The 26,394-nt window shown below is 35.8% G+C and overlaps 2 protein-coding genes across 3 annotated transcripts; one reads left to right on the forward strand and one right to left on the reverse strand.

Annotated features, from left to right (window-relative positions):
* Nucleotides 1-16,547: 16,547 nt before the first annotated feature.
* LOC127074848 (isoflavone reductase homolog) lies at nucleotides 16,548-18,195 on the forward strand. Its single transcript, XM_051016245.1, has 4 exons — nucleotides 16,548-17,030; nucleotides 17,115-17,355; nucleotides 17,527-17,730; nucleotides 17,835-18,195. The coding sequence occupies exons 1-4, from the start codon at nucleotides 16,701-16,703 to the stop codon at nucleotides 17,996-17,998; spliced, it is 939 nt and encodes a 312-aa protein (XP_050872202.1). The 5' UTR covers nucleotides 16,548-16,700; the 3' UTR covers nucleotides 17,999-18,195.
* On the reverse strand, nucleotides 18,096-23,947 carry LOC127074847 (uncharacterized). Of its 2 annotated transcripts, none has more exons than XM_051016244.1 (10): nucleotides 23,641-23,947; nucleotides 23,490-23,555; nucleotides 22,789-22,972; nucleotides 22,152-22,348; nucleotides 21,971-22,021; nucleotides 20,242-20,333; nucleotides 19,978-20,042; nucleotides 19,316-19,416; nucleotides 18,500-18,604; nucleotides 18,096-18,387 (listed from the first exon to the last, which is right to left on the reverse strand). In XM_051016244.1, exons 1-10 carry the CDS (start codon nucleotides 23,872-23,874, stop codon nucleotides 18,250-18,252), a joined length of 1,233 nt encoding a protein of 410 aa, XP_050872201.1. In that variant the 5' UTR covers nucleotides 23,875-23,947; the 3' UTR covers nucleotides 18,096-18,249. The 2 variants fall into 2 exon arrangements, with proteins under 2 accessions (XP_050872201.1, XP_050872200.1); XM_051016243.1 differs by having other exon boundaries at nucleotides 19,960-20,042.
* Nucleotides 23,948-26,394: the final 2,447 nt, after the last annotated feature.

The raw sequence follows: 26,394 nt of genomic DNA on the forward strand, positions 1-26,394 counted from the left end.
AATAACATAACACAAATACTTTCAAAAGGTTCCTATAGGATACTATAGATACTGAGGATGCTAATACCTTCCCTTAGTATAACCAACCCCCGAACTTTAGATCTCTTCGCATTGTTTTTACATTGCACAATTAGGGTTTTATTCGATCTTTTCCCTTTCCCTTGGATAAATTAAAGTTTGGTGGTGAACACTTAATGTTTTGTGATTCAAGTTAATACAATAGCTTGATATCCGATTCTCACCGCGACAATTAGTAATCGAAGGGAGATTACCATTATCAATAGTTCCAGAGCCATTGATCTTCCCTTTCTGGTTTCCTCCAAAACCAACGAAGCCTTCAGGATTAAGTTCTAAATCTTGGAACATATGTTTTCTTCTCGTCATGTGTCGCGAGCATTCACTATCTAGGAACCATGACTCGTGTCTCAACTGAGATGCTAAGGATGTTTGTAACATAAATGATCTTATCCTTAGGTACCCACTTTCTGGGTCCTCTTTTGTTAGTTCTCTCAGAGTTTTTTTTATAACTTTGGGTTTTTATGCAGCAGGATAATCAAGGGGAATTTGTGCATGATATTTAGGTTTCAGAACTAAGTTCTTCTTCCGTGTCTGTGAAGAACTATCAATCTCAATGCCAGCAGGAACAAAATACTCATAGAGAGGTTTCAATTTTACCTTTTGACTTTCATCAGGTTTTCCAGTTTATGTACAACCTAAATCTTTCTTGCCATTTCTTCTAACTCCATAGATCATGGAAGCCATTTTGCTTCTATCTATGCTTTTAGCCAGAAAGTACTAGAATGCTCTGTCATATCTAATGACACAATAATTACCAGAAGCTTTTGAGACTATTTCTTCCTTTAATTTTGAGATTTTGCTTTTCAAAGCAGATTTGTTAATTTCTAAATATTTTTTTTCATTTAGGTAAGAAATATCCTTCTCAAGCTCACCACGAGTTTCAGAAGCAACTACTTGACTTGTTTAAGGTCCTTGTACCTACTCTGCAGACTTTGGTACTTTTCTAGTATTTCAAAAAGACACGACTCTAAATCAGAACGAGATAATTCAGAAAATACCTCTTCAGAATCAGAGTTTGATTTTGATTCTGGGAACATCTTGTTCTCTAGTTCTTCAAAACCTTCTGGATTAACTGTAGTTGCCATCAATGCAACGTTAGCTTGTTCTTCATCAGAATCTTCTTCTTCGGATTCTGAGTCATCCCATCTAGTCGTCGCCCATTCTTGCCTTTAGAGAGATTTTTCTTGGTCCTTTTGTCCTTCTTCATCTTAAGAAACTCGTTCTTATAGTTGTCTGGCTCCTTGCACTTATAAAAGATAACTTCTTTACCAGAACCTTGCTTCGTTGGTCTATAAGAAGAATTAGAATGACCAACAATCCTTCTATCTCCTTTGAACTTCCCTTGACCATTCTGCCTGTGCTTCCAGAGTCTGTTGACCCTCTTGGAAATCAAAGACAACTCATCATCACCTTCTGAGTCTTCATCATAATTTTCTGATTCTTCCTCAGTTTGATAAACCCTTATCTTCTCAGGCTTGGACTTCAAGGCAACAAATTTACCTCGCTTATGAGGTTCATCTTCCTCGAGTTATATCTCATGGATTCTCAAAGAACTAACAAATTCTTCAAGACTAATGTTGTTCAAGTCCTTTGCCAACTTTAAGGCTGTTACCATAGGTCTCCATTTTTTGGGGATACTTGTGATGATTTTCTTGACATGATCATCCATAGAATATCCTTTATCTGAACCTTGAGTCTTGCGACAAGCATCTGAAATCTTGAGAACATAGTCTCAATGGTTACATTGTCTTCCATTCTGAATGCTTCATATTTCTGGATTAAGGCCAAAGCATTTGTCTCCTTAATTTGAGCATTCCCTTCATGAGTCATTTTCAAGGAATCAAAAATAGACTTAGAAGAATCTTTGTTAGTTATCTTCTCATACTCATTATAAGAGATAGCATTAAGAAATATCATTTTAGCCTTATGATGATTTTTGAAATCCTTCTTTTATTGATTTGTCATGGCGTTTCTTACTATATTGTTGCCTTCAACATTAACTAGGTGAACGTAGCCATCGACTACAAGATCACAGAGATCAACATCATATCCAAGAAAGAAACTTTTGATTCTATCTTTCTAGCAATCAAACTTCTCACCATCAAAGATTGATGGTTTAGCATTGTAGCCATCTCTCTCATTGTTGTAATTAGCGACAACGTTGTTGTTAGCAACGACCATAGTTTCTCACATAAACTGGATCGGTAATGAACATGATAAAGTGTTGATAAAAACTTTATCACAATCAGAATTTGAGCTCTGATGTCAATTAAAGGTGTGAAAAACACAAGAAAGGTGGTTCGAATTGGGTTTTAAAAACAAAAGCTTTTTACCAACTCAAGAACACCACAAAGATACTAAGAACAAAAAGATAAAAACACAAGCATTTTTATTTTGGTTCGCTTGAAACTCAAAGCTACTCCACTCCATCCACCAAGGTGATTTCTCCTTATACACAAGGACTTAATCAACTATAATCAACTGATTACAAAAATCACAAAGAATAACCTTATTTGTCTTCTCAAGGATCCGACTATACCCTAATATCCTTAAGGAATCACAAACAACAAGTTTGAATAAAGGTTTTGTGTTTACAAGTGTCGCATTACGCGAAAAACCGGCGGGAAAACAAGAACAACAGAGCCGCCACCGTGCGTTATTTATCCCAAAAGAGGGAAAGGAAACGCTCGAAGTAAACCTGGAAAGAACATGGTCTCGCGACCAAAGAGAATGGGATCGGGAGTCGGTTATGCGAAGGGAAGGTATTAGCACCCCTACGCATCCGTCGTACTCGACGGGATCCACGCACAATAGGAAGGAAAATGGTTGCTGAAAACGCTGCTCACAAACACACTAACTGGCTGAAAGAGACACAAGAAAACAAACAAGACTGAAACTGACTCGGCAGGATATCGCATCCTGGGCCTACTTAGTCTATCAAACATAGACATCAGAGTCCAAATAGTTCGGACCGGGGAAACGACACATGCTCGCTAGGATATCGCATCCTATGCATACGTATCTCCTTGGACAAAAGAGAATCAGAGCATTCGTAGCTCGGCTGACACGCACACAAACAATAAGACAAAGGCAAACGTGGAGCCTGACTGCCAATCACTGGACTTACATCAGCATCCGAACCAACAAACACACACAGGAAACCAACTGCCAATCGCTGGACTTACGTCGGACTCCAACCAGAAAAGAAGAAACAACTCACACAAACAAAACAAAAGGGGCGCCCGGAGAGATCAGCTCGTCTCCTGCCTACGTACCTCATCTGGTATGAGGATCAGGGAGACGTAGTTCCCCTACGGAGGGGACAAAGGATGAACACGCGAACTAATAGGGAGACTAGAGCTCGAGCCTAATAGTTGCCACGCAAACAAAAAGAGACGCTGAGACGTCGGAAGGAACACAAAAGGTTGAAAGGTCAAACTAATAGGGAGACTAGAGCTCGAGCCTAATAGTTGCCAAACACACACAAAAAAAAAAAGAAAAAAGGCGCCCGGAGAGATCTGCTCATCTCCTGCCTACGTATCTCATCTGGTATGAGAATCAGGGCGACGTAGTTCCCCTACGGAGGGAAAAAGGACGAACACGCGAACTAAAAGGGAGACTAGAGCTCGAGCCTAATAGTTGCCACGCAAACAAAAAGAGACGCTGAGACGTCGGAAGGAACACAAAAGGTTGAAAGGTCATACTAATAGGGAGACTAGAGCTCGAGCCTAATAGTTGCCAAACACACACACAAAAAAGAAAAAAGGCGCCCGGAGAGATCTGCTCATCTCCTGCCTACGTATCTCATCTGGTATGAGAATCAGGGCGACGTAGTTCCCCTACGGAGGGAAAAAGGACTAGCCTAACCAGATAACAGAGGGAGACACAACACTAGGGAGACTACGACTCGAGCCTAGATGTTGTCATGCAAAGTCGTCCCTAAGTTAAGGTTTCTAACTAACTGGCACAGGGAGCCAGCCTATCCTAAACATGGCTTGCACAGGAAGCAAGCCACACCAAACCTAACTTGCACAGGAAGCAAGCTAAAGCAAACCTATCTTGCACAGGAAGCAAGTCAAACTAAACCTAACTTGCACAGGAAGCAAGTCAAACAAACACACAAACACAAGTAGCACACACTATATGCAAGCAATGGGCTCAAACAAGGTTAGGTTTTAGTCGAGGGGTCATATCAACCTCAACAAACAAACCACTGGAACTGGGTAGTGTTAGCTCTTAACCTTGCCATTGAGGGGCTAAGGTGAAGCTGATGAAAGGTGAGTGAAGATAAGACTTCACAGCTCTTATCCCTGGCCTGGGAGAGCTTAAGACAAGAATGTGTGGGTTCAGAAAGTGGGAACCCTTCTACACATTTAAAACTGACTCAACTGTACAATTGTACAAGATCTTGGGTTTGTATCTGCAATGCATCAACATAGTAGTGTGAGCAAAGCAGATGACACACAGAATAGCAGGGGATAGGTTGCATATCCCTTGGGTTCTGCCAATTGCCTCTTCACTTAGGAGGTCTTTGACTCTATATAAGGACAAATTGTAAACAGTCACAAACATTGCCTCTTAAGGAGGACTTCAGACAGTTGCCTGGCCAAGTAACAGGCCAGGTCTTCCAGACTACATGAAGTAAAGAAGTTATACCTCAATGCAAATTGCTCTTAAGCAAAGCAAAGCAAAGTTCACAAGGAACTATAAGCAACTAAGAGTACCTGAAACCAGTCAGACAACATCAGTATACAAGTCAAAGTTAAAGCAAAAATGAGATAAGGATCAACAGTCTACACAATCAGTTTAACTGTGCAATGCACAAGGCTCAAGGCATATGGGCCAAGCAAGCTACAAAACAAACAAGTTAGTCATGATAATCAATCAAGCATCAATCAAATTGTATTGATCTCTCTAAGGCAACTGCTTCTTATCCTGAAAAAATGAACTCAAACATGAGCAACAGGACCACTAGGACAAGCCTAGGGTCAAAAGGGGATGATAAAGTCAAAACAGCAAGTGGCAAGTGTCCAAAATCAAATTCAAACAATCAAGAAACAAACTCAATTGGTTTCACAATCATATCATTCATCATCATGATTTCATAAGCAAAATAGGTCAAGGCATGGCATATGGAAGCTCATAGAAGTCAACAGCAAGACTCAACTCAAAACCAATCATAAACAATTCCAAAAATCATAAAATAAATCATGATCAATCATAATCCATAGCATGGTAAGCATGTCAAATTTCAACTCAATTGGATCATGGGAAGGTGGTCAATGAAAATCAGAAAGGCAAGGCAATTCCAAACATGCTCAAAGAAGTCAACCAAACATGCATCAACTTGAAAAAATCATAAATCAGTGATAGCATATGAGAAATGAATGGGATCAAAACCATGGCAAAGCTTAAGATGTCTACTAATCATATATCAAATTTCATGTCCATTCAATAAAGTATGAGAATTTCACAAATGAAATGGGAACATGTGTCATAAAAAGTCAACATAAGACCAAACAGGGGAGAAAAATCTCAAACAATTAGGAAATGCCACAAATAATTCCAAGAAAAATCACATGTAAACTAGACATACATAAGTTCAATCATGCAAAAATTCAAAGCAATTTGAGGTCAAGAATCATGGTATTGAAAATCATGAAGTTGCACATCAATGGTGTGACACAAATTGTCACACCCTAATTCAAAAAATCAAAACTCACAAACCAGAGATGATAAATTCACAAACTCTAAACCAAAATCACCATGAATGTGTCTAGTTTAATCACAAAACATTTCAAAGCCATTGGATAATGCATCATCATTTCACAAATGTTTTGGAAAAGGGTACAAAAAATGGACACATGTCACAAACCCTAGCATCATTAAAAATCCACTCATCAAAAAAATCTGGAAAAATCATGATAATTGACTAGAGATCATGATGAACAATTAGCAAAAAATCTCATTAAATTTGGATCAAAGATGAAGGTGCTATGATTTTTGCAAGTTTGTGTACAGAATGAAATGAATATTGCAAAATAAAGGATTTAAATAAACAAATAAACAATGGCCGTGGCAGTTTGGTAAATAGTTGGAACTTTTAATGAAACGGTGCGTGCTGATTAGATGCGTGTCACACTGTGACTGGCTCATGGCAATGGTACAGTGTCTGGCCATGCAAAACAAAAGCTACACGAACAGGACAAGAAAATCTGGGTTTAACATGAAGTTTTAGGGTTTAGCTACAGTATCATCATCTTCCTCATCTAACTCGTGAAAATTCACCTTGCCCAGAAAATGAAATCGAATACACCAATCAACTCATCAATCAACACACATTCATAATCCAACAATCATTTTTAATAATTCAAACCAAAATGAGAGAATCATGCAAAACATAATCATCAACACAACTTAAAAATCAGATTTCTCATTCATCACTCAACCATTTTCATTAACTCAAAGTTCATTGCAACCATGGTAAAGAGACCTATCTAAAGCATAGCATGGTTTTAAGAAATGGGAGATTCGAAAACTGACCAAGATTGAAGCACAGTGAAGATTCAAGTGTTGTTTGGTTGTTTTGGCTCGAAACAGATGCACAACAATGCTTTAAATGATGGATGGAAGAAAGATTTTGGCTCAGCTATCCTTGAAATGACCTCAAACCAAATCTGCCATGGATGTGTTCTTGGAGAAACAGTTGTGCAAATGGCATTACAGCTGAAGAATGTCACTTGCAAAGATCTCAAGATGGTGATGAGTGATGAAGGCACTAAACTCTAGCTCGAATTCTTGAAGTTTTTTGACAGCAAGCTCAAAATGAAGGAAAATGAATTTTTGAGAGAAAGAGGTTTTCTGTTGGTGAGAGTGGCTGCTAGGGTTCTGTTTGGCAGAAAATGGCAAATATATATGCTGTTTAACATGCTAAGTTTGATTAGTGAAAGCGGTAATCCAAATTTGGTAATTTTGAGTGTTTTTGCCATTTTGCTAAAAATCCACCAATTTACATGGAGGTGCATGAAAGTGCACGAAATTGGGCTTCCAACAAAGTCTAAATATGATATCTGAACTATTCCAATTGGTAAAAGTGATTGAAAATGGTTATTTTGAAAAGTCAATTTTTCACTTCACTTAAAATAATTCAAGTTACTTCCAAAAGTGCTATTTTGATTGGTGATGTTTTGGTGAATGATGATGACATATTTGGAAAGAGGGGATCAAATGTGACTTGTAGCAAAAAACCCCACCCAATTTGGCCAAATGGTTTGAGAGATATGGCCTTTTGAAGTTCAAAAATTTCTGAAAATGAATTGATCATAACTTGCCAACCATACATGGGAATTGAGTGTTCTTGGACTTTTTGGAAATGGGAGAACAAGATCTTCAACTTTCATGTTGGGAAAAAATTCATTTGAAGCTTGTATCATGATGTAAGTTTAGGATCAAGAAGTTTCCATTTTTGGCAAATTCCAATTACAGGTCAAGTTTCTATTTTTGGAAATTTCTTGTTTGGCTTCAAATTCTTCCATGATGGTGTTTGACATGTTATATGAGGCTTATATGGACATGAATGAGGCCTCTCAAACCAATTCCCACCATCAAATCCCTGATTAAATGCACAGTTGACCAATAGTTGACTTTCTAGGGTTTCTGGTGGACTGCACACTGACTGATGACTTCTGAGCAATCAAACCTTGACCAAATCACTTCAAAAGGACCCTTAGGTCATGTGAACATGTTGGGACCAACCCTAGGGCCTTGGCTCAATGAAAAATTGCACTTGCTTGCTTGATTGACTGATCTCCTAACCAGTTTGACCTAATCTGACTGGTGATCTTGCACTTGAGGCAAAGGGACAATGCAATGCTATGCAGTGGACCATGTTATGTTATGACCTAATATGAAAAATGTATGTACAAAAGGTAGGTGCAAATTTAAGGTGCTACAACAAGTTGCTTACACACAAGCATATTTTATACAAATGAAATACAAACACTTAAAGAAAAGTATGCATAAAGTTTAGAGCTTTTTCACGTAGAAAACAATCTCGTAAAATTGTTGTAGTCGTCTTTTCTTCAAGTCTCCAAGTCCTCTTTATATAGCATGAAAAAGGAACTTTTGGAGGAAAAATCCGAAATAATAAAAATGTAGTTAACCACTAATGAATTAGTGACATGTATGAAAAATAGTATTGTCATTTGCCCACGATATCATGTAGTGGAAGGAATATTTGATTTGTACCATGTACTATTTGATCACGTATCCATTTTGATCTTATCTTCAAATTCATTGGCTTTTGATGAATACTTGATGAAGCATGAAACAAAGAAACACACAACCGGATTCAAAAACTTCATAATCTTCAGACAGAACCTTGACAGCGTCAGCAGTCTGACTTGAGATCTTTAGAATCTTCAGACTATTCAGTCAGAACCTTGATAACCTCAACGTATATCTTGAGATCTTCAGAATCTTCAGTTAAGTAATAAAACTTCATAAGCTTACCATTCTTCAAAAGCTTGACGATCAGAATTACATCTTGAAGTAGAAGCGGAGAGAACATTGCAGCAGTAACATGTCGTCTTTCTAGAACTTCTCAGGAGTGAATCAACACAGAAGCAGAAAGAATATTGCAGCAGCAATTTTACATCTTTCATAACTTCTCATGAGTGATTAGCACATAAACGGAATTCAGAACAAATGTTTAAAAACTGATGACTTTGCATGCATAAACTCAGAATCAGAACTAGTTGTTAAAGCTACACAATACCAAAACCATTAGGGTACCAAAATTGGTTTCACATAAATACAACATTGTTATCATCAAAACTCAAGGTATAGATGCATAACCAAATTTTATTCTAACACAATGAAGTTTGAGGTCAGAACTTATTTCTCTAGTAGTCATTGGTGTACTCATTTTTGTTTTCTTATTTCTTTAAGTTGACAATTTTTCATATGTGAGTACTTAAACTCTTTAAGTTGCCAAATATGTGCATCGTTACCATTTTTTTAAAATTCCATTTAAAAAATGAATAAGAGGCATTAACGTGAGTGAGGTGTCATTTAACGGTGCTAACATGGAATTATTTTTTTTACATCTAAATAATTAACCAAAAAAAATATTTCTCTTCTTCTTCTTCCTTTGGTTCCCGACAACGGGTTATGGAATGAAGATGAAATTTGGGAGAGAGAAGGAAAAGAGATAACAATGATGAGGATGGTTAGTTTGAAGGGTTGTTGTTGTTGTTAAGTGTGGGGGAAAGGATAAATGGGAAGGAATAGGTTTAGATGGTGGTGCAGAATTGTTTAGGTCATGTATTATTTATAATCCATTTCTCTGATCACCATTAATTCACCTAAATACCTCAAACCTGTCAAATTCACTTCACAATCCCATTTTCAATGATGGCAGACTAGTACAACATGAAGAGTCTTGTCGTCTAGAGGATTCTTTAAGAGGTCAAAGAAATGCAATCAAACCCTTCTGATGATTTCATGAGCTTACCTTTTGTGGTTCTTTTTTCTTTCTAATTTTTCATTTTAGGGTTTTCAATTTTCATTAAGCAATCTCTTATTATTCAATTTGACTCTCATAATCTTATTATTCAATTTGATAATAAAGTAATTGAAAACTATTTATTGAGCTTCGTATCTGGTTTTAGGAAAATATATTTGAATGGCAGTTTACAATTAGGGGACCTGGTGAAACTGAATTTGTGGGTGGTATTTACCATGGAAGGATTCAATTTCCTGCTGAATATCCATTCAAACCTCCTTCATTTATGTTGTTGATTGTAAGATTTTACTCGCTAGATTAACTAGATTCTTATGTGATTATACTTTTAACATGTCTTTATTTATTTTTGAGTTGTGAATGCAACACAATTACTATATGCTTATAAATTTAGTTTTTATGCTATCAGCCTAATGGTCATTTTGAGACACAAACCAAGATTTGCTTGAGCATATAAAATCATCACCCTGAGCATTAGCAACCATCATGGAATGATGAGTACTTATATGCACCCATAACTAGTTGGATATGAAAAACTATGTTTGAACTCATGTGTGGGAGCATATTTGTTGGTGGTGCTACTTCGGTTATCACATATTCCATTTTTTTAGTATGGTGTTTGGGTTTTAGGTTGGGGACAAAGGAAGAAGAAGAAGAGTTTGGGTAATTATTTAAATGTAAAAAATAATAATTTTGTGTCACCATCGTTAACTGACACCACACTCACGTTAATGCCACATATTCTTTTTTGAAACAGAGATTTAAAAAAGGGTAATAGTGCACACGTTTGGTAACTTAAAGGACCAAGTTGTAAGAAAAACTTAAAGGACCAACATGTTACAATAAAATAACTCAAAGGACTGCTGGTGTAATTAAACTCGCTTTTATTTATCTACGTTTGTTGGTTATTCTATATCTTCGCAGGAAATCCAGAATCATAAGAAAACCCCCAGAGAGATAATTACATGCGTTAGATCCCCAAGATGGGATCCTTTCTGCCCATGGAAGAGATTACATATGATGGGTCCCCAAGATGGGATCATTTCCGCCCATGGAGGCGATTACATATGTTGGGTCCCCAAGATTAGATCCTTGCCACCCATAGAGGTGATTGCATATGATGGGTCCCAAGATAGGATCATTGCCTCCCATGGAGGCGATTGCATAAGTTAGGTACCTTATATGGGATCCTTGTCGCCCATGGAAGTGATTACATATGATGGATCCCCAAGATAGGATCCTTGACACCCAGAGAGGCAATTACATGTGTAGGATATGCAACAAAGCAAACAAGGGTGAGAGTACGCTCAAAATATGTTAGCGGTGCAAAAGACAACAAGGGCAACATCATACAAAATAATCATCAATGTATAAATTGTTCTCAACATCACCAATTTACTCATGTCTCAACCAAGCACGAACAAACAATCACCAACACATGAATATCATTCACAACAATAAGAATAATAACTTGATCACAAAGTAGGTATGTATGCAATGGATCAACTCCTCGACTCTATATGCATGTGGTACCAATTCGAACATCAGAGGTATGTTATTGATTTCGTCTACTCACTGACGGTTCCTCTTCGGACCTGATTCCTCTTCAAACCATAAACGTTATTGATCCTATACTGAATCAACAATGCGTCATTGATCCCCCTATTGAATCAACAACTTGTCACTGAACCAGTGATACACCACTGGACCAAAGTCCTTACACCTTGATACATGACAATGCAATAACACACCAATGTGATAAACATTCATTGGTTCCCTTCAAACCACATACTCGCCAATAAAGCCACCGTCTCAAAACAAATAATCATGCTTTATAATTATGACTCACCAATGCATAATCATACAAGTATTCAACAACATATGCTTATTCATTCTCAAGTATTTACACAACTCATAAAATATGTCAATTTTTATTCCCTAACTCATCAATCAACAACAAACAGTGCAAAAAAATGAGTACCTAACAGTACAAAACATTCATCAAAATAGAACTTTGTCAAAAAAATCGATTTGAAAACATCTAACTATGTGTTGTCATCCTCGCTAAGTGTAACCACTGCTCGCATAGCGCGAATTCCCTGGGCGGGATCTTCCTGCGCTGAGCACAAACTTGTTGGGTCCTTGCTAAGCGCGGACGCTCATGACAGCAAAACTAGAAAACACAAATTCCACCATTAGAGCCATATCAAAGCTCCGATTTTGACCCCTAATCACCCAAATCGAACAGATAACATTACATATATTTCATACAACGTTTATTACACTAATTAACCACTTATTCAACATCTAATTCATCAATTTATTACAATTTTAAGAATATGTTCATCACACCAAAAACCATAAACATGAACCATAACTCAATCAATTTTCACATACAGAGGCACCCAAAAACCAGTAGTAAAACAATTTACGAATTTCATGTCATTCACAGTAATCACAACAAGTTTTACACAAACATTTCCAAAAGAAACACACAAGCATCAATAATGGGGGAAAATAGAAGAAAACCTAGAGGAGGAGGAGGAGGATCAATATCTACCCTTCATGCATTTTGACACTCATACTAGAGTAATTCTCCCCTCTCCCCGCCTTTACCTTAATTTTCGGCAAAGATTCAAGCTTTTGGTTATGGTGTTCTTTTCCAACCTAGGGTTGCCTCTTTTCTACTCTTGCCTCTTTGCCAAAATTCTCACGTACTGTAAAATTATCTCTCTCTCTCCTCCACATTTCTATTTAAATAACCTAACAATTCAAATTATTTTATTTTATTCAAAATTCTCCACCAACTATTTGTAACTCATCTTTTAACCCACTGATTTTAGAAAAACACTATTTTCCACCCCATATCTCAATATTTCTCATTTAATCCATATTTCCCTTAGTTTAATTAAATAACAACTACTAATGGTTTTAATAATTCAAATAAATCTCGATAAATCCCACAATCATAAAAAAACACATAAAACATTTTATCACCAAAATCATTAAATAAAAGGCATTTAAAATTAAATTAAATCAATTAATCAAAATTTAAGGTGTTACACCTAAGATGGGATCTTTGTCGTCCATGTAAGCGATTACATGTGTTGTATCCTCAAGATGGGATCCTTGCCACCCATAGAGAAGATTACATGTGCTGGATCCCCAAGATGAGATCCTTGTCTCCCATGGAGGAAATTACATGCGATGGATCCCCAAGATGGGATCTTTGCCGCCCATAAAGGCAATTGCATACGTTGGATCCCCAAGTTGGGATCCTTGTCGCCCGTGGAGGCAATTACATGTGTTGGATCCCCAAGATGAGATTCACCATAAAGGCAACAAGAATTCCTACATAAGGATTCACCATGTTTAATAGCCTTAAAGTTAATCATGATCATATTCCTTTGCTTCTTGACATCCTGCAAGTAAATTAACAACAATCCAAAACTTATATAAATGAATCGATGGCCTCATTAAAAATTGTGTGTTATTTTAACAACACTAAAAAAGAGTGTCCCTACAAAAAAACATCATTATCCTTACAAAAAGGCCGAGAATATAACTTGCCTAATAAAAATAAACATCAAACAACCTGAACTAAATGAGGCTCATCACCCTAGAAATCATCTCGTGATATGAGATCTTCTTCTACAGCCTTTGTGTTCCCCTCACCTGGAATGATTAAACATTCCTTAATGAGAGCTTCCTTTGGTGGCTTTACCTTCACTTTTATGCCCACAACGTTCACGTCTACCGTTATGATCTTCTTCAACTTCAAGTTTTCTACATAGAATTTTTTGAAAATCACTCGATTCCCCTGGATAACTGTGACTCGCTTATCTAGGAGCGGGTACTCCGTGCATAGGTATAAAGTGGATAAGGCAGACCCTTGGGAGTTAGAGGCATGATGTCTTATGATCATGTTAGATTATGAGGGTGCATCAATGACTAAATATCATACCTTGACCTGTCTGGTGTTTTCTTTTGGTGCAAAGGTGGTCTTCAGTGTTGTGTAACTCTTTATTTGTACCATTTATCCTAAAAACCCGCCAACATTCACAAGAAGGGTTTTAGGTCATCCAAAGTTTGGTTATGGTTACGAAGATCATCCATAGCAATGTGTGTCTTTGTTATGACATTTCCCTCGCCATCAGATTCCTCGCTGGCCGGAGACGTTGTCTTTTTGTTCGTCGTGATGAACACAAACGATTAGGGATTAAAAAACCCTGTATATGCGGCTATTCGTAGATAAAGTCTGCCATGAGTACAGGGTGGGTAGCATAATAGATAATTGCGGATAAATTAAATGGATATTTAAATACCCATTTTTAATGGATAAGGATGCGAGTTTAATGATACTCGTGCCTACAAATATTTGTATCTGTTAATAAATTATAAAAATTATTTAAATATCATTCGTTTATTATACTTTGTCTTTTCATCTTCTAAAAAAATAGTCTTCTCATATTTTTTTAAGTTTTGTTTGAAGAAAACCTTTCACATTCCATAAAAATCCTATTTGGCCATTTCATATTTAAGCTTCTTATATACTCCAGACTTCACTTCAACAATTCTATCGTCTAACCAACCAGTACTGCTCTTTCCCCGTTCAACCAGTGCCTCTCTTCCTACTCCTCTGTCGTCTGTTCTTGCATCATAACTCACAATCAGAACATATTTCATTTGTTTTGGTTAAAAATGAAATGTATGAATATTATTCATTTGTTTTTGTTAAAAATGAAATGTATGGATATTATGTTCATTTATTTTGGTTAAAAATGAAATGTATGAATATTATTTTTTTATGGTATTATATTTTGGTGAAAAAGAAGAAAATTAATGTGATAAAATTTTGTTATTAAATTTTGGTGAAATTTTGGTCAAAAATTATATTTAGAAAAAAAATGTTATCCATAGATATATGTAAATATAACATGTGGATACCCGCACATATACGGGGCAAATACAAATATCATACTTATCTAATGGGAAAGACATGAATATCATACTATTTGTTCCATGGATATTCATTTACAACACTAAAGAGGATGAACACGAGGACAAAAATCCTATTAAATATTGTGATGGTGGCCTATGTTAGTTTTATTGAGCCACATGGTAAGCGTCAACTATATTTGCTAAAAGTACAAATATGTGACAATCTCTAGTGATTGGGGGTTGGCAAATACTTTTAGATTATTGTAGGGTTGAGAGCTATCTCATGTGGGATGAGAAGCTTTTGTATATGCATATTTCTCTATTGTAGTCGTTCTCCTTCTTTCTCAAGTGTGATGATGGGATATTTATAACCATATTGGGTCTGAGTCTTAGGCCTCCTTGCAAATAACAACCGCTTAAAGAGTGAGCAATTTTCCACCCTAAGTTCAGGGGAGTGTGATCCACCTCTCTCACGACTTTTTATGTGTCGTTACAAGAGGAGAGCATGCCAATCATTTCCGCGCTTAGATAACTTAACCCAAAGAATGACGATACATCTAACAAAAGGGTAATATATTTAATAAAAAAAATAAATGATTCGATAAATGGGAGATTAGAGGTCTCAGTGTCTTCTCTTAAGACTCTTTTTACAAATATACTGATACATAAAATATGGATGATTTTTTTGAAAAATAAATTTTTTATTGCACATGGATAGTTTTTATAGTTTAGGAGATTGTAGAATATTCGTGTAAAAAAAGTTATTGGATCATATCAAGGATATATCTTAAGAAGATTTTTGTGGGTTAAGGAAGGTCTTTTTGTTTGAGTGATGCTAGTGTTCTCCAAGTTTTTCTTATAGGTTTGATTTTTTTTTATCTCCAGGTATTTATTTATTTATTTTTGAATCTTTTACCAAATTATGACTATTTTTGTTTTATTTTGTTTTTTTATATTAATTTGTCAATTTTTATTTTTTATTGTTCTGTTGGATTGTAGTGCACCACTGTTTTTTATCTGATCCTTATCACAAGATTTATGTAACTCTACTTTTAGTTTTTCAATAAATTTATATTCGTCAAAAAGGGAGCTAGAGTATTGCTATCGTTGAGGTTTAGATTATAATTGTAATTCTTTTCGTGCTTCCCCGACGATGATTCTTTGTTTATGGGTTTGGAGCATCACTAGTTTTCTTTCCAATTTATTTTTCATTACATTTATTTTCAAATATAAGATCAATCAATTTAATTGTAAAAATTAACAAAATAATAATGATTTGTTAGAGACGGGAATTAAGGCAATGCAATTAAGACGATTAAGGATGCACACGATGAACGAAAATTCTAACACATCCTTCACGTTCAAGTTTGAATATCTGGAGCGTAGACGGATAATCTAATAACAGAAATTTGATAGCACGTGATCCACCGAATCTTAAACCAAACTCTATATCATTGTTAAGAAATGTGATTTTGTCTATAAGTAAACCCTACAAAATGGTCTCTATGGTGAAAATTATCATAACTTAAAAACACAACGCATACCATATCTCTAAACAATGAATGTGAGACTAAATCTATCCCTTCAAACCCAACACAATGAGGTGTTGGAAACTGCAATTAAGACAAGTCAAATGTCAGAATTAAGACGACTAGAGACGGACCGCAATAAAGACAGAAATTCCAACATAATTGATAATATTTTTATAGATTTATCTTTTAAGAGAGATGATATGTTTGTGTTATCAAGACACTATTTATTGTTAATTATAAAAAAAATAGATAAATTAAATAATGTTATATTTGTATAAAAAAAATTAGTACAAATAAAAATTTTAAATGGAAAAAGCTTAGTCGTTTTTTGTGTTCAAAATTGGCTACTTTGCATAGTCAACTAAGGTAGAATCGTAAACACCAAATTAGTTTTGATACCTCCTCCACCTACCCAGCTACCCCATAATTTGTGTCACAGTTTAAAACTAATATTCTACTCTTAGTGCACACCAACAACTTGTTCTTTCTTTCTTATCCCATATTATAATAATAATTAGCGGTACTACATTATTTAATTCAGCTAAAACTAAGTTCACAATAAATAAAAGGTGAATTCAAAGATCCAAAACAAAACATTGAATCACAAAGAAAAAGAGAAGGAAAAAATGGTGAAGAGCAAGGTTTTAGTAGTGGGAGGAACAGGCTACATAGGAAGAAGAATAGTGAAAGCAAGCTTAGAACAAGGACATGAAACCTACGTGATTCAAAGGCCAGAATTGAGTCTACAAATTGAGAAGCTTCAAAGACTTCTCTCATTCAAGAAACAAGGTGCTCATTTGATTGAAGCATCTTTTTCAGATCACAAAAGCTTAGTTGATGCTATCAAGAAGGTTGATGTTGTGATCAGTGCCATCTCTGGTGTTCATATTAGGAGTCATAGTATTGGCTTGCAACTCAAACTTGTTGATGCTATCAAAGAGGCTGGCAATGTTAAGGTAACTTAGTGAATGTTTTCTATCTAAGATTCTTAAAATTATATACATGGATACTAAAATTATTATGGATTTTTTCTTCGGTAGCGGTTCTTGCCTTCGGAATTTGGGCTAGATCCGGCAAGAATGGGAGATGCATTGGAGCCGGGAAGAGTAACATTTGATGATAAAATGGCTGTAAGGAAAGCAATAGAAGAAGCTAACATTCCTTTCACTTACATCTCTGCTAACCTCTTTGCTGGATACTTTGCTGGCAGCCTCTCTCAGATGGGATCTTTTGTTCCTCCAAGGGACAAAGTTCATCTATTTGGAGATGGCAAACTCAAAGGTACCTTTATAACTTCAACAAACTTCTAGCATAGTAGAATTGTTCTGCAATATGCTAACCGTTGTTATAACGGTATTGTAACAGTATAGCAGAGTAGAATTTGAACAAACTGATAATGTTTCATTTTCTGTCAATAATGATATATTCATGAAGATATATGTATGATTGCAGCTGTGTTTTTGGATGAATATGATGTTGCAACATATACAATCAAGACAATAGATGATCCTCGAACCTTAAACAAAACATTATACCTTAGACCACAAGAAAACATTCTCTCCCAAGGAGAACTTATAGGAATTTGGGAGAAACTCATTGGAAAGGAACTCGAGAAGACATACATAACTCCTGAAGGCTTTCTCACAACATTGAAAGGTAACATATTCACTTAATTTTCCTAATTAAGTTTGTGTAGACAAAGTTATAGGAAAGTAACATGAGTGTCAGTGATTTATGGTTTACGTGAATTTGATTTGCAGGGTTGGATTATAAACTTCAAGTAGGGATTGGACACTTCTATCATATTTTCTATGAGGGTTGTTTGACAAACTTTGAAATCGGGGAAGATGGAGAAGAAGCATCTGAGCTTTACCCTGAGGTGAATTACACTCGCATGGATGAGTACCTGAAAATTTATGTGTAAAATGAAATATTTCCACATGAGGCAGTGGTTCAAGCACAGAGGTGGTTGTTGGTTGAAAAATACATTACCTTTAGGAGATTTTGTGCTTATAGTCCAATTGGGAATAAACTGGATATCTTGGATATCAAATGTCAATTTAATGTTTAATTTTTGTTTTTCGCTTTTTCTCAATAACAACACTCTTGATCACCATCTAATATACTGATTTCAATTACTTTTGCCATGCACAACCAAAGCATGTGATGATAATACTAGACTAGACAGCCTTTGAAGCCTTTTCTGAGGGCAGTTTCATCTAAATTCCTTCCAATGAACACAAGCTTGTTTATCCTCTTTTCGTTGGATTCCCATGTTTTTCCTGGGCTGTCATCCAACATAGAATGCACCCCCTGAAAGTAATAGAGAAATAGGGTAACAAATTTGAGTTTGAAAGGTTTAAAATTGCAAATAACAATAAGCAATAGAATGGAAGAATGATAATATTGTAGAAAAGAAGAGAACCTGAAACACGTATCGTTGTTCAGAACCATCCACTGACAGGACACCTTTCATTCTGTATAGGTCCTCTCCCTTTTCTTCAACCAATCTTTCAAGCCAATCTTCAACCTTAACCATCATTTATTGGGAAAGTAAGGGAGAAACATGATCGCTCGTTAGGAAATATCATTGATCAACATATATGTTTAATAACTACGCATTGACGATGTAAATATTTTAACACGTGCATTTAATCATATTTGACAGCATACATATTTGTGACATCGTGATGAAATGAGATTGAATGTCTATCTTCTTTTTTTACAATCATTAGTCGTTAAACTTTTCATTACATAGTTAGTATGTCATACAAGGCGACTTTACCGGGTTGGAAGTTAAAAAACAATCTTTATTACCAAAAAAAGAGGAAACAAACTATAAATAACATTCTGAAAAAACTTTAAAGAAAGAGTTCCTGCACCAGATGTATTACACACCATGATAAACTAAACCATGCATTCTTCAAGCCCAGGTTTCTATGACAACAGGCATAGCCCACTTTAACACGGTGACATATTATGCATGGTTATGCAAAATCATTGGCCGAAAAGTATAAGAACGATTTCAAAAACTGTATTCCATAAGCAAATTCACAACTCTAGTTTTATACTGAGCAATTGTTACCATCAACAAAACCATTTGAAAATCTATTTGATGTGAAATTCATGTTAACTTGGTCACCTTGACTGATTGAGAACTAAGAATTAATTACTCAATAAATAAAGCATAATAGGGCTGCTTAGGTGACCAAAAAACAAAGAAACAAATTATTACAATTACCTCATCACGATCAAGAGTTCCCTCCGCAACAATGCTGACACTAGTGACGGCAGAATCATGCACGTGATCATGATTATGCTGATGATGATGCCCTTTGTGTGCTGTAGATACATTCAGAATGATGAACTAACTCATAACCACAAGAAAATATTATGATAAAAAAAATCAGGAAACATAGTGTATTAACCAAATCAAAGTCACACAGACTTTGTCATTATTTCAAAATTTTAGACTAGAACCAATCAAACAATGGAAAGGGAAGGATATAGCACAAGACTAAAGAGTTTCCAATGTAGGGAAAGGAGAAGACAGAACTCAATATAATTAAACAAAAGACTTTACTGCAAACTATAAATAGAGCCTGAGTGAGATAGAAAAAGTTCGCAATTAATTACCACAAAGGACAACTAACTTTGCTTTACAACCCTTGTTATATGGAAGAAATCCAGTTTATTCTTAACTGTTTCTACCTTAGTCTTTTAAGAAAAGAAGGATCTTAGCATAATGCAATGGTAAAATTTCTTGTGTCAGGCATGATAAATGAAATTTATCAAACCCACATGATCCAACAAAAACATCTTTCCATTTGCAGTCAACTCTAATAACACAAGTGAAAAAAAAATGTAAATAAGAAAAAGACTGACAAGTTTTTAAATAAGTACCATTCCCACAATCATCTGGGTGGCTCGCTGTAGAGGGGCATTCTCCATCTACCTCAGATTCAATTCTGCAAATATCAAGACATTTGATCAAGATGAAGACAAAGTTGCAGTAAATACAGACAAATGGGTTACTGAGCATTATGATCTGTCATACTTATAGCCATATTATTTAGGAAGTAAAAAGTGGGCATGATAAGAAGGGGAGTAAGTATAGTACTTTAACGGGAGCTAAAAAAATGGTAAATATGCCTCTTATTTTCTTACCTCTGAAGATCATATCCTCCCACACCTAGAACAAAGTCTATGTCAACAGATCCAAATTTAGCTTGCTTAATTTGTGCCATTCCATTAATGTGCTGGCAAAAATTCCATAAATGAAAAAATTATTCCATTAGCATGTTTTCAAGGGGAGCTAGGTACATTCGTATATAACTCTACAGAAGCTGATATAATAAACAATTCAAACAAATTAAAGGCAAAAATCTTGAAGTATTTCATAGAAAATAATTCAAATTTATCTCAGATTTTCCACAATACACACATGCACATACATTCATCATATCATAGTAAGACATAAAATAGCTATATCTATCATAACAGATAAACATTTATTAGATGTTTAATACCTTTTGCCCCAGAGCAAGAATTATAATTTATAATTCAGTCCAAAACAACAGAACTATTATACCCATATTGAAAAATCAAGAGAGAACTAATTTTATGACAGAAATAGTACCAAAATACAAATTAATTGTAGAAACTGACTTTTATTTATGGCAGAATATGTTTACAACAGACATGTAATTACAAACACTATAGAGAATACATAATTCACACATGAACTAATCCAAGAAATTCGAGTCTTGGTCTCTCCCTCTAAGAATTTGAGAGCTTGGTCTCCCTCCATGAATTCGATAGTTTGGTCTCTCCCTCAAAAACCATCCCATAATCAGTTTCACCTTTCTTTTCACTATTTATTCTAAAACAGACACATAACTGATATCAATAAAAATAACTATAATCCCCGACCATTGACCAATTGAAATTTGAAAGGCAATCATAGACTATGGAGAGGTTTTTTTTACCTTGGTAGTGAAATTCGGAACAGAACAAAGTTACTTGCATGAAATTTGATGATGCCATTGGCAACTCGCCAAAAGGGATGCCGGACATTCATAGTACATTATTATGTATTATTTTGAAAAATCTCCAAGGTAGCAGCACGAGCAGAATATGACTTGGTGTTTTTTACTAAAAAAGATTTAGGCAAGTCATGTATTGGATCTTATTTTTACTTGAATGAGATTGCTTATTTACGATAATTAGCAAGTCATAGATACAAGATAAGACTTGCTCTTTTGCATGGAAATTATTTATTTTTAAACAAATGACACCAGTTGTAGATCCAAATCCAATATTTGACTTGCCTTATTTTGAAAGAAAGAAAAAAAAGTAATACCTTGTCATTTTTGAAATTACTTAATACTGTTTGGTCCTCCCAGTGTTGTCAATGGCCTCCATGACGAAATATGGCGGAAGGCCAAAAATTTGCCATATATAAACACCCTATTGCAGCAAATGGTACCACCATGGTGGCATCCCATCACAAACTGCCAATGGCAGTTGTCAAAAAAATGCCATGCCATTCCGCAATTTAACAACACTGTGTACTCAGGAGGTAAAACTCCCCTTTTGCAAGTCACAATGCCATATATGACTTGCTCCAGGGAGGTGAATTTTCGCAACCTGCAATTCTCTGGTAAACTATGTTCTGAATTACCCTACTCACTAAGGTCAAAAAACCAATATAGAATCATTTAGGTCATGGTAAAGTCAATATGAAATTGGTGCGGAAACTCGTGAAGTCAAGAACACATGTTCATTTCATGAACCCAGTTTGTTGTTTGTACATTCATCTTTATATAGCAAAAGATTCCTAGTAAGGTTAAGTAAAACAAAGTTTGTGTACCACCCATAAGTAACAAAAGCATACCTTTAATTTCTTGGTCAATATATTTAACTCGGATTCAGTAACCAAATCTATCTGCAAAAGCACATAATAATAATCAAAATCTAGAGCACAGACTAAAACATATATTAGCATTCAAAATGGGAATAGAAACAAAGTTGAAAGTACACAGAAATATCACAGAATCTTAAAGCCGGATGATTGCCTTGTTCAAAACAATTCGGTCAGCATATGCGACTTGTTCAACTGCCTCATTGACTACAAATCTTGGTTTCACCTCGTTCAAATGTTGCATGGCATGCTTGCAGTCAACTAAAGTCACAACTCCATCCAGTTTAACATACTCAGAAACTAGTTCATCACTGAAGAAAGTTTCAATAACAGGGGCTGGTTTTGCAAGACCTGCAAACCAGTTAAAAATTTAGACATTAAAATAATGTTTTATTAAACTGTTTCATATGCCTAACATCCGAACAGACAAATTTCAACCATGCAATCAATCATTATTTAGCCCAAACATTAGATTCAAAAAAAGTTGCAGAACCATAAAGGGACTTCATAAAAGATTTTTAAGCACCACATGATCAGTAATAAACTTGATGTATTAAGAGTTAGATAAGGGCGATAATGATGTGTTCATCTTTTTTCATCAAACAACATATATTTTTTAAAATCTCATTAAAAGTCCCAAGCAAAGGGAATTTCAAAGGGCCGCTGCAATATTAGTAACTTTACAATTTGGTCTGTTAGTTTCAACTTGCAAGTAAATATCCACTCTTTAACACTTCAATCTTTAGTACACAATGAACAAATTCTTTGAACGACATGAGCATTTGGCACACCTGTGGTTTCAATAACAATGTGATCAAAATTGTCTCTTTTTTTCCTAACCAACTCCAACAGCATTTTAACTAGATCTCCTCGCACAGTGCAGCATAGGCAGCCATTATTGACCATGATAATATTTTCACCACTCACAGAAGAATGACTAGCAACCAGTGATCCATCAATATCAACCTCGCCAAACTGCAATATTTACAACAAGACAATTTCATGAATAATCATAAACCCATATTATAAGAATAGATCCTCAAAAACACTCAGCGCACTCAAATTCTTCCCTTATTTTACACTTGTCCAAATAAATAACATGTTAAGTTATTTTCCAATAAACTAATACATTACCTCGAGCTGGGTAAAAAGCTACCCATAGTGTGATTTCATAAGTTACATCTTGTCAAAATTATTTTCCTAACAAAATTACCAACCAAGGTTTTAAATAAATGTGTGGTCACCTAAAGGCTTTCGCAATTTCAATCGGTACAGGTGTTGCGATACTAATTGCGGTCGTCGCGGTTTGAATTATTCACAACTTCTTTTTCATCGTGAAAATGGTAAATAACCTCATGTATCGGTATCGGTATCTTCTGATACCATTTTTCCATTTTATCACATGGTTTTCGCGTTAAAGACAGTTTTTTTAAACCTTATTATCAACCTATTTCCTTATTGTGTAATGTGTAAGGTAGAACAAAATTGATACCTCATTTTCAATCACAGCTATCCGCTTGCCGTGTTGGGATGTGAGAATATGATTCAGAAGAGTAGTCTGCAATACGGAAACTAAAAACATTCAATAAAAAGGTATAAGAAAAAAATGTGATGAAGAGTTGGAAGTGTGAGAAAAATAGAACCTTTCCAGAGCCAAGAAAACCAGTTAGAATTGTAGCTGGAACGCGATTATCAGTAGAAGCTTCTTGGTCAACGTGGATTGGGGCAGAGGAGATGTACCTGAAGCTTCCATAGTAGAAGCTATGAGCGGTGGGTTGACGGGAAACGGAGGAATGTAGGGTTGCGATAGAATGGAGTTGAAACCGGAATAGGGTTTTGACGGAATTTGTTAGAGTTGTGTATCTCATCATCACCATTTTTTCCCCGCAAGAGAATCGCTGCAAAAGTGAGAGGGAAATGGTTTTTTTTAATTGTCGGAATTAATTCATATATATTTTAGTTTGTTAAAAGGTATTTTAGTATTTTAATAAAGTCTCACATTTTGTTATTATTCTTTCTTCTCTATTTTGTTTATTGTTCATCTTTATCATCTTGTGCATCAATAATTGGTATTAAGAACTCGGTTCAGATTCACATGGAAATATCACGGAAAACGATGAGGTGTTATGTGATTGATTTCTGTTTGGAGAATTCGGGTTGAATTTCTGTTCAGAATCCTAACAGAATCACATATCTTGATTCTGCAGGATTGGGAAACACTGTGCTTAGGTGAGATCTGAGTGTATTGCATAAGATTGAAAATGAATGAAAACGGTAATTTGAGTACCAAGTTTCCAGTGTTCGATGACAAGAACTAGAATCGTTGGATGATTCAGATGCGTGTGTTGTTTGGAGCTCAAGATGTTCTTGATCTCATCAACGATGGTTACTTTCAGGTTGTACTTCCAGAAAATGCAACATATGGGCAGAGAAATGCTCAGTGTGTGGATGTGAACGTGTTTGAGAAAATGCTCAGAAGGCTCTGTTCTACATCCATCAGTGTGTGGATGTGAACGTGTTTGAGAAAATCGCTGATTCGACGATGGCGAAAGCTGCATGGGACACACTGGTGCGGTGCTACGACTGTGATGCATCAGTGAAGAAGATAAAGCTTCAGTCTCTATGTAAGCATTATGAGAACCTCAGCATGAAAAATAATGAGAAGGTACCTTACTACATCTCCAGAGTGATTCTGATCACAAATGAGATGAAGTCGTGTGGAGAAACTCTCTCTGAAGAAAGTATCATTGAGAAGGTACTTAGATCTCTTACTCCTCAGTCTGATTACATCGTTGTAGCAATTGAACATTCTAAGGATCTGAGCAACATGAGAATAGAAGAGCTGCAAAACAGTCTAGAGGCGCAAGAGTTGCGTCTGAAAGAACCTCTGAGAGAGAGGTAGAGCAGACTCTGGAAGCTTCTTTTGTCAAGAAAGACCAAAAGCAGTCTTGGTCAGAAGCCAAGAAAAAATATGGTAGGTCTCAGAAGTCAGAAACCTCAACTTCTAGAAGTCATAAGGGAAATGAGAAGTATGACAAGAGAAAAGTCCAATGTTACAGTTGTAAGAAGTTTGGTCACTTTGTTGCAGATTGTTGGTTAAACAAGGAGAGGAAACCAGAAGAAACGAATATAGTCAGAAGTTATGATAATGAACATGTGCTATTAATGGCTTCTGATTCTGATAGTGCATCTCTAGAAGACTGGTGATATATGGACACTGGTTGTTCAAACCATCTTACTGGAAATAAGAAATGTCTGTTTGATTTTGACTCTAGGAAGATGACCAAGATCAGATGTGTTGATGATAAATATCTGAATGCTGAAGGAATGGGGAATGTTAGAGTGATTATGAATAATGGCAAATCTGCGTTAATTCAAAATGTCTGATATGTTCCTGGCATGAAGAGCAATCTGATGAGTGTAGGTTAATTAATTGAGAAGAGTTTCTCAATTACCATAAAGGACAATCTTTTGAAGTTGTATGACTGTAATCAGAAGATGATTATGGAGTCAGAACAGGGAAGGAATAGAACATTCAAGGTGAATGTTAAGACTGCAGACTCTGAATGTCTTAGCACAACAAGTGTTGTGAAGGAAAGTGAGTTGTGGCACAAAAGATTTGGTCATTTGAACTTCAGAAGCTTAGGGCATCTGAATTCAAAGAAACTGGTACGTGGAATTCCTGCAATTAAGAAACCAGAAAAGCCATTCAATGTGTGCATGAGAGGGAAGCAACCAAGACTGCCATTTGCATCAGAAGTAGCTCCAAGAGCAAAACATGTCTTGGGAGTAATGCATTATGATGTGTGTGAACCATTTCCATAACCTTCACTATGAGGAAATAAATATTTTGTGTCATTTGTGGATGAGTTCACAAGGATGACATGGGTATCCCTTATAAAGTTCAAACACAAGGTGTTTATTGAAGTTAAGAAATTTAGAATCAAGGCTGAGAAACAGAGTCTTCAGACTCTGAAGATTCTCAGAACTGATGATAGAGGTGAGTATAACTCTACAGAGTTCAATAAGTTCTGTGAGAAGAATGGAATTGAGCATGAAGTGACTGCTCCATATACTCCTCAACACAATGGTCTTGCTTAAAGGAGAAACCGAACTTTGCTTGATATGACAAGGAGCATGCAGAAGGAGATGAGGCTTCCTAACACTTTGTGGGGAGAAGTTGTTGCCACTGCAGCATACATGCTCAACAGGTGTCCAACCAAGAAGCTGAAGGAAATTATTCCTTTTGAGAGGTGGATTGGAGATAAGCAAAGCGTGAGTCATTTCAAAGCATTTGGTTTTGTCTGTTATAAACATGTTCCAAATGTTACTAGAAAGAAGTTGGATGATAGAAGCAAGGTGATGTTACTGGTGGGGTATCATAGTACAGGTGCTTA

Source organism: Lathyrus oleraceus, chromosome 4, assembly GCF_024323335.1.
Source record: "Lathyrus oleraceus cultivar Zhongwan6 chromosome 4, CAAS_Psat_ZW6_1.0, whole genome shotgun sequence".
NCBI classification, from domain to species: domain Eukaryota; kingdom Viridiplantae; phylum Streptophyta; class Magnoliopsida; order Fabales; family Fabaceae; genus Lathyrus; species Lathyrus oleraceus.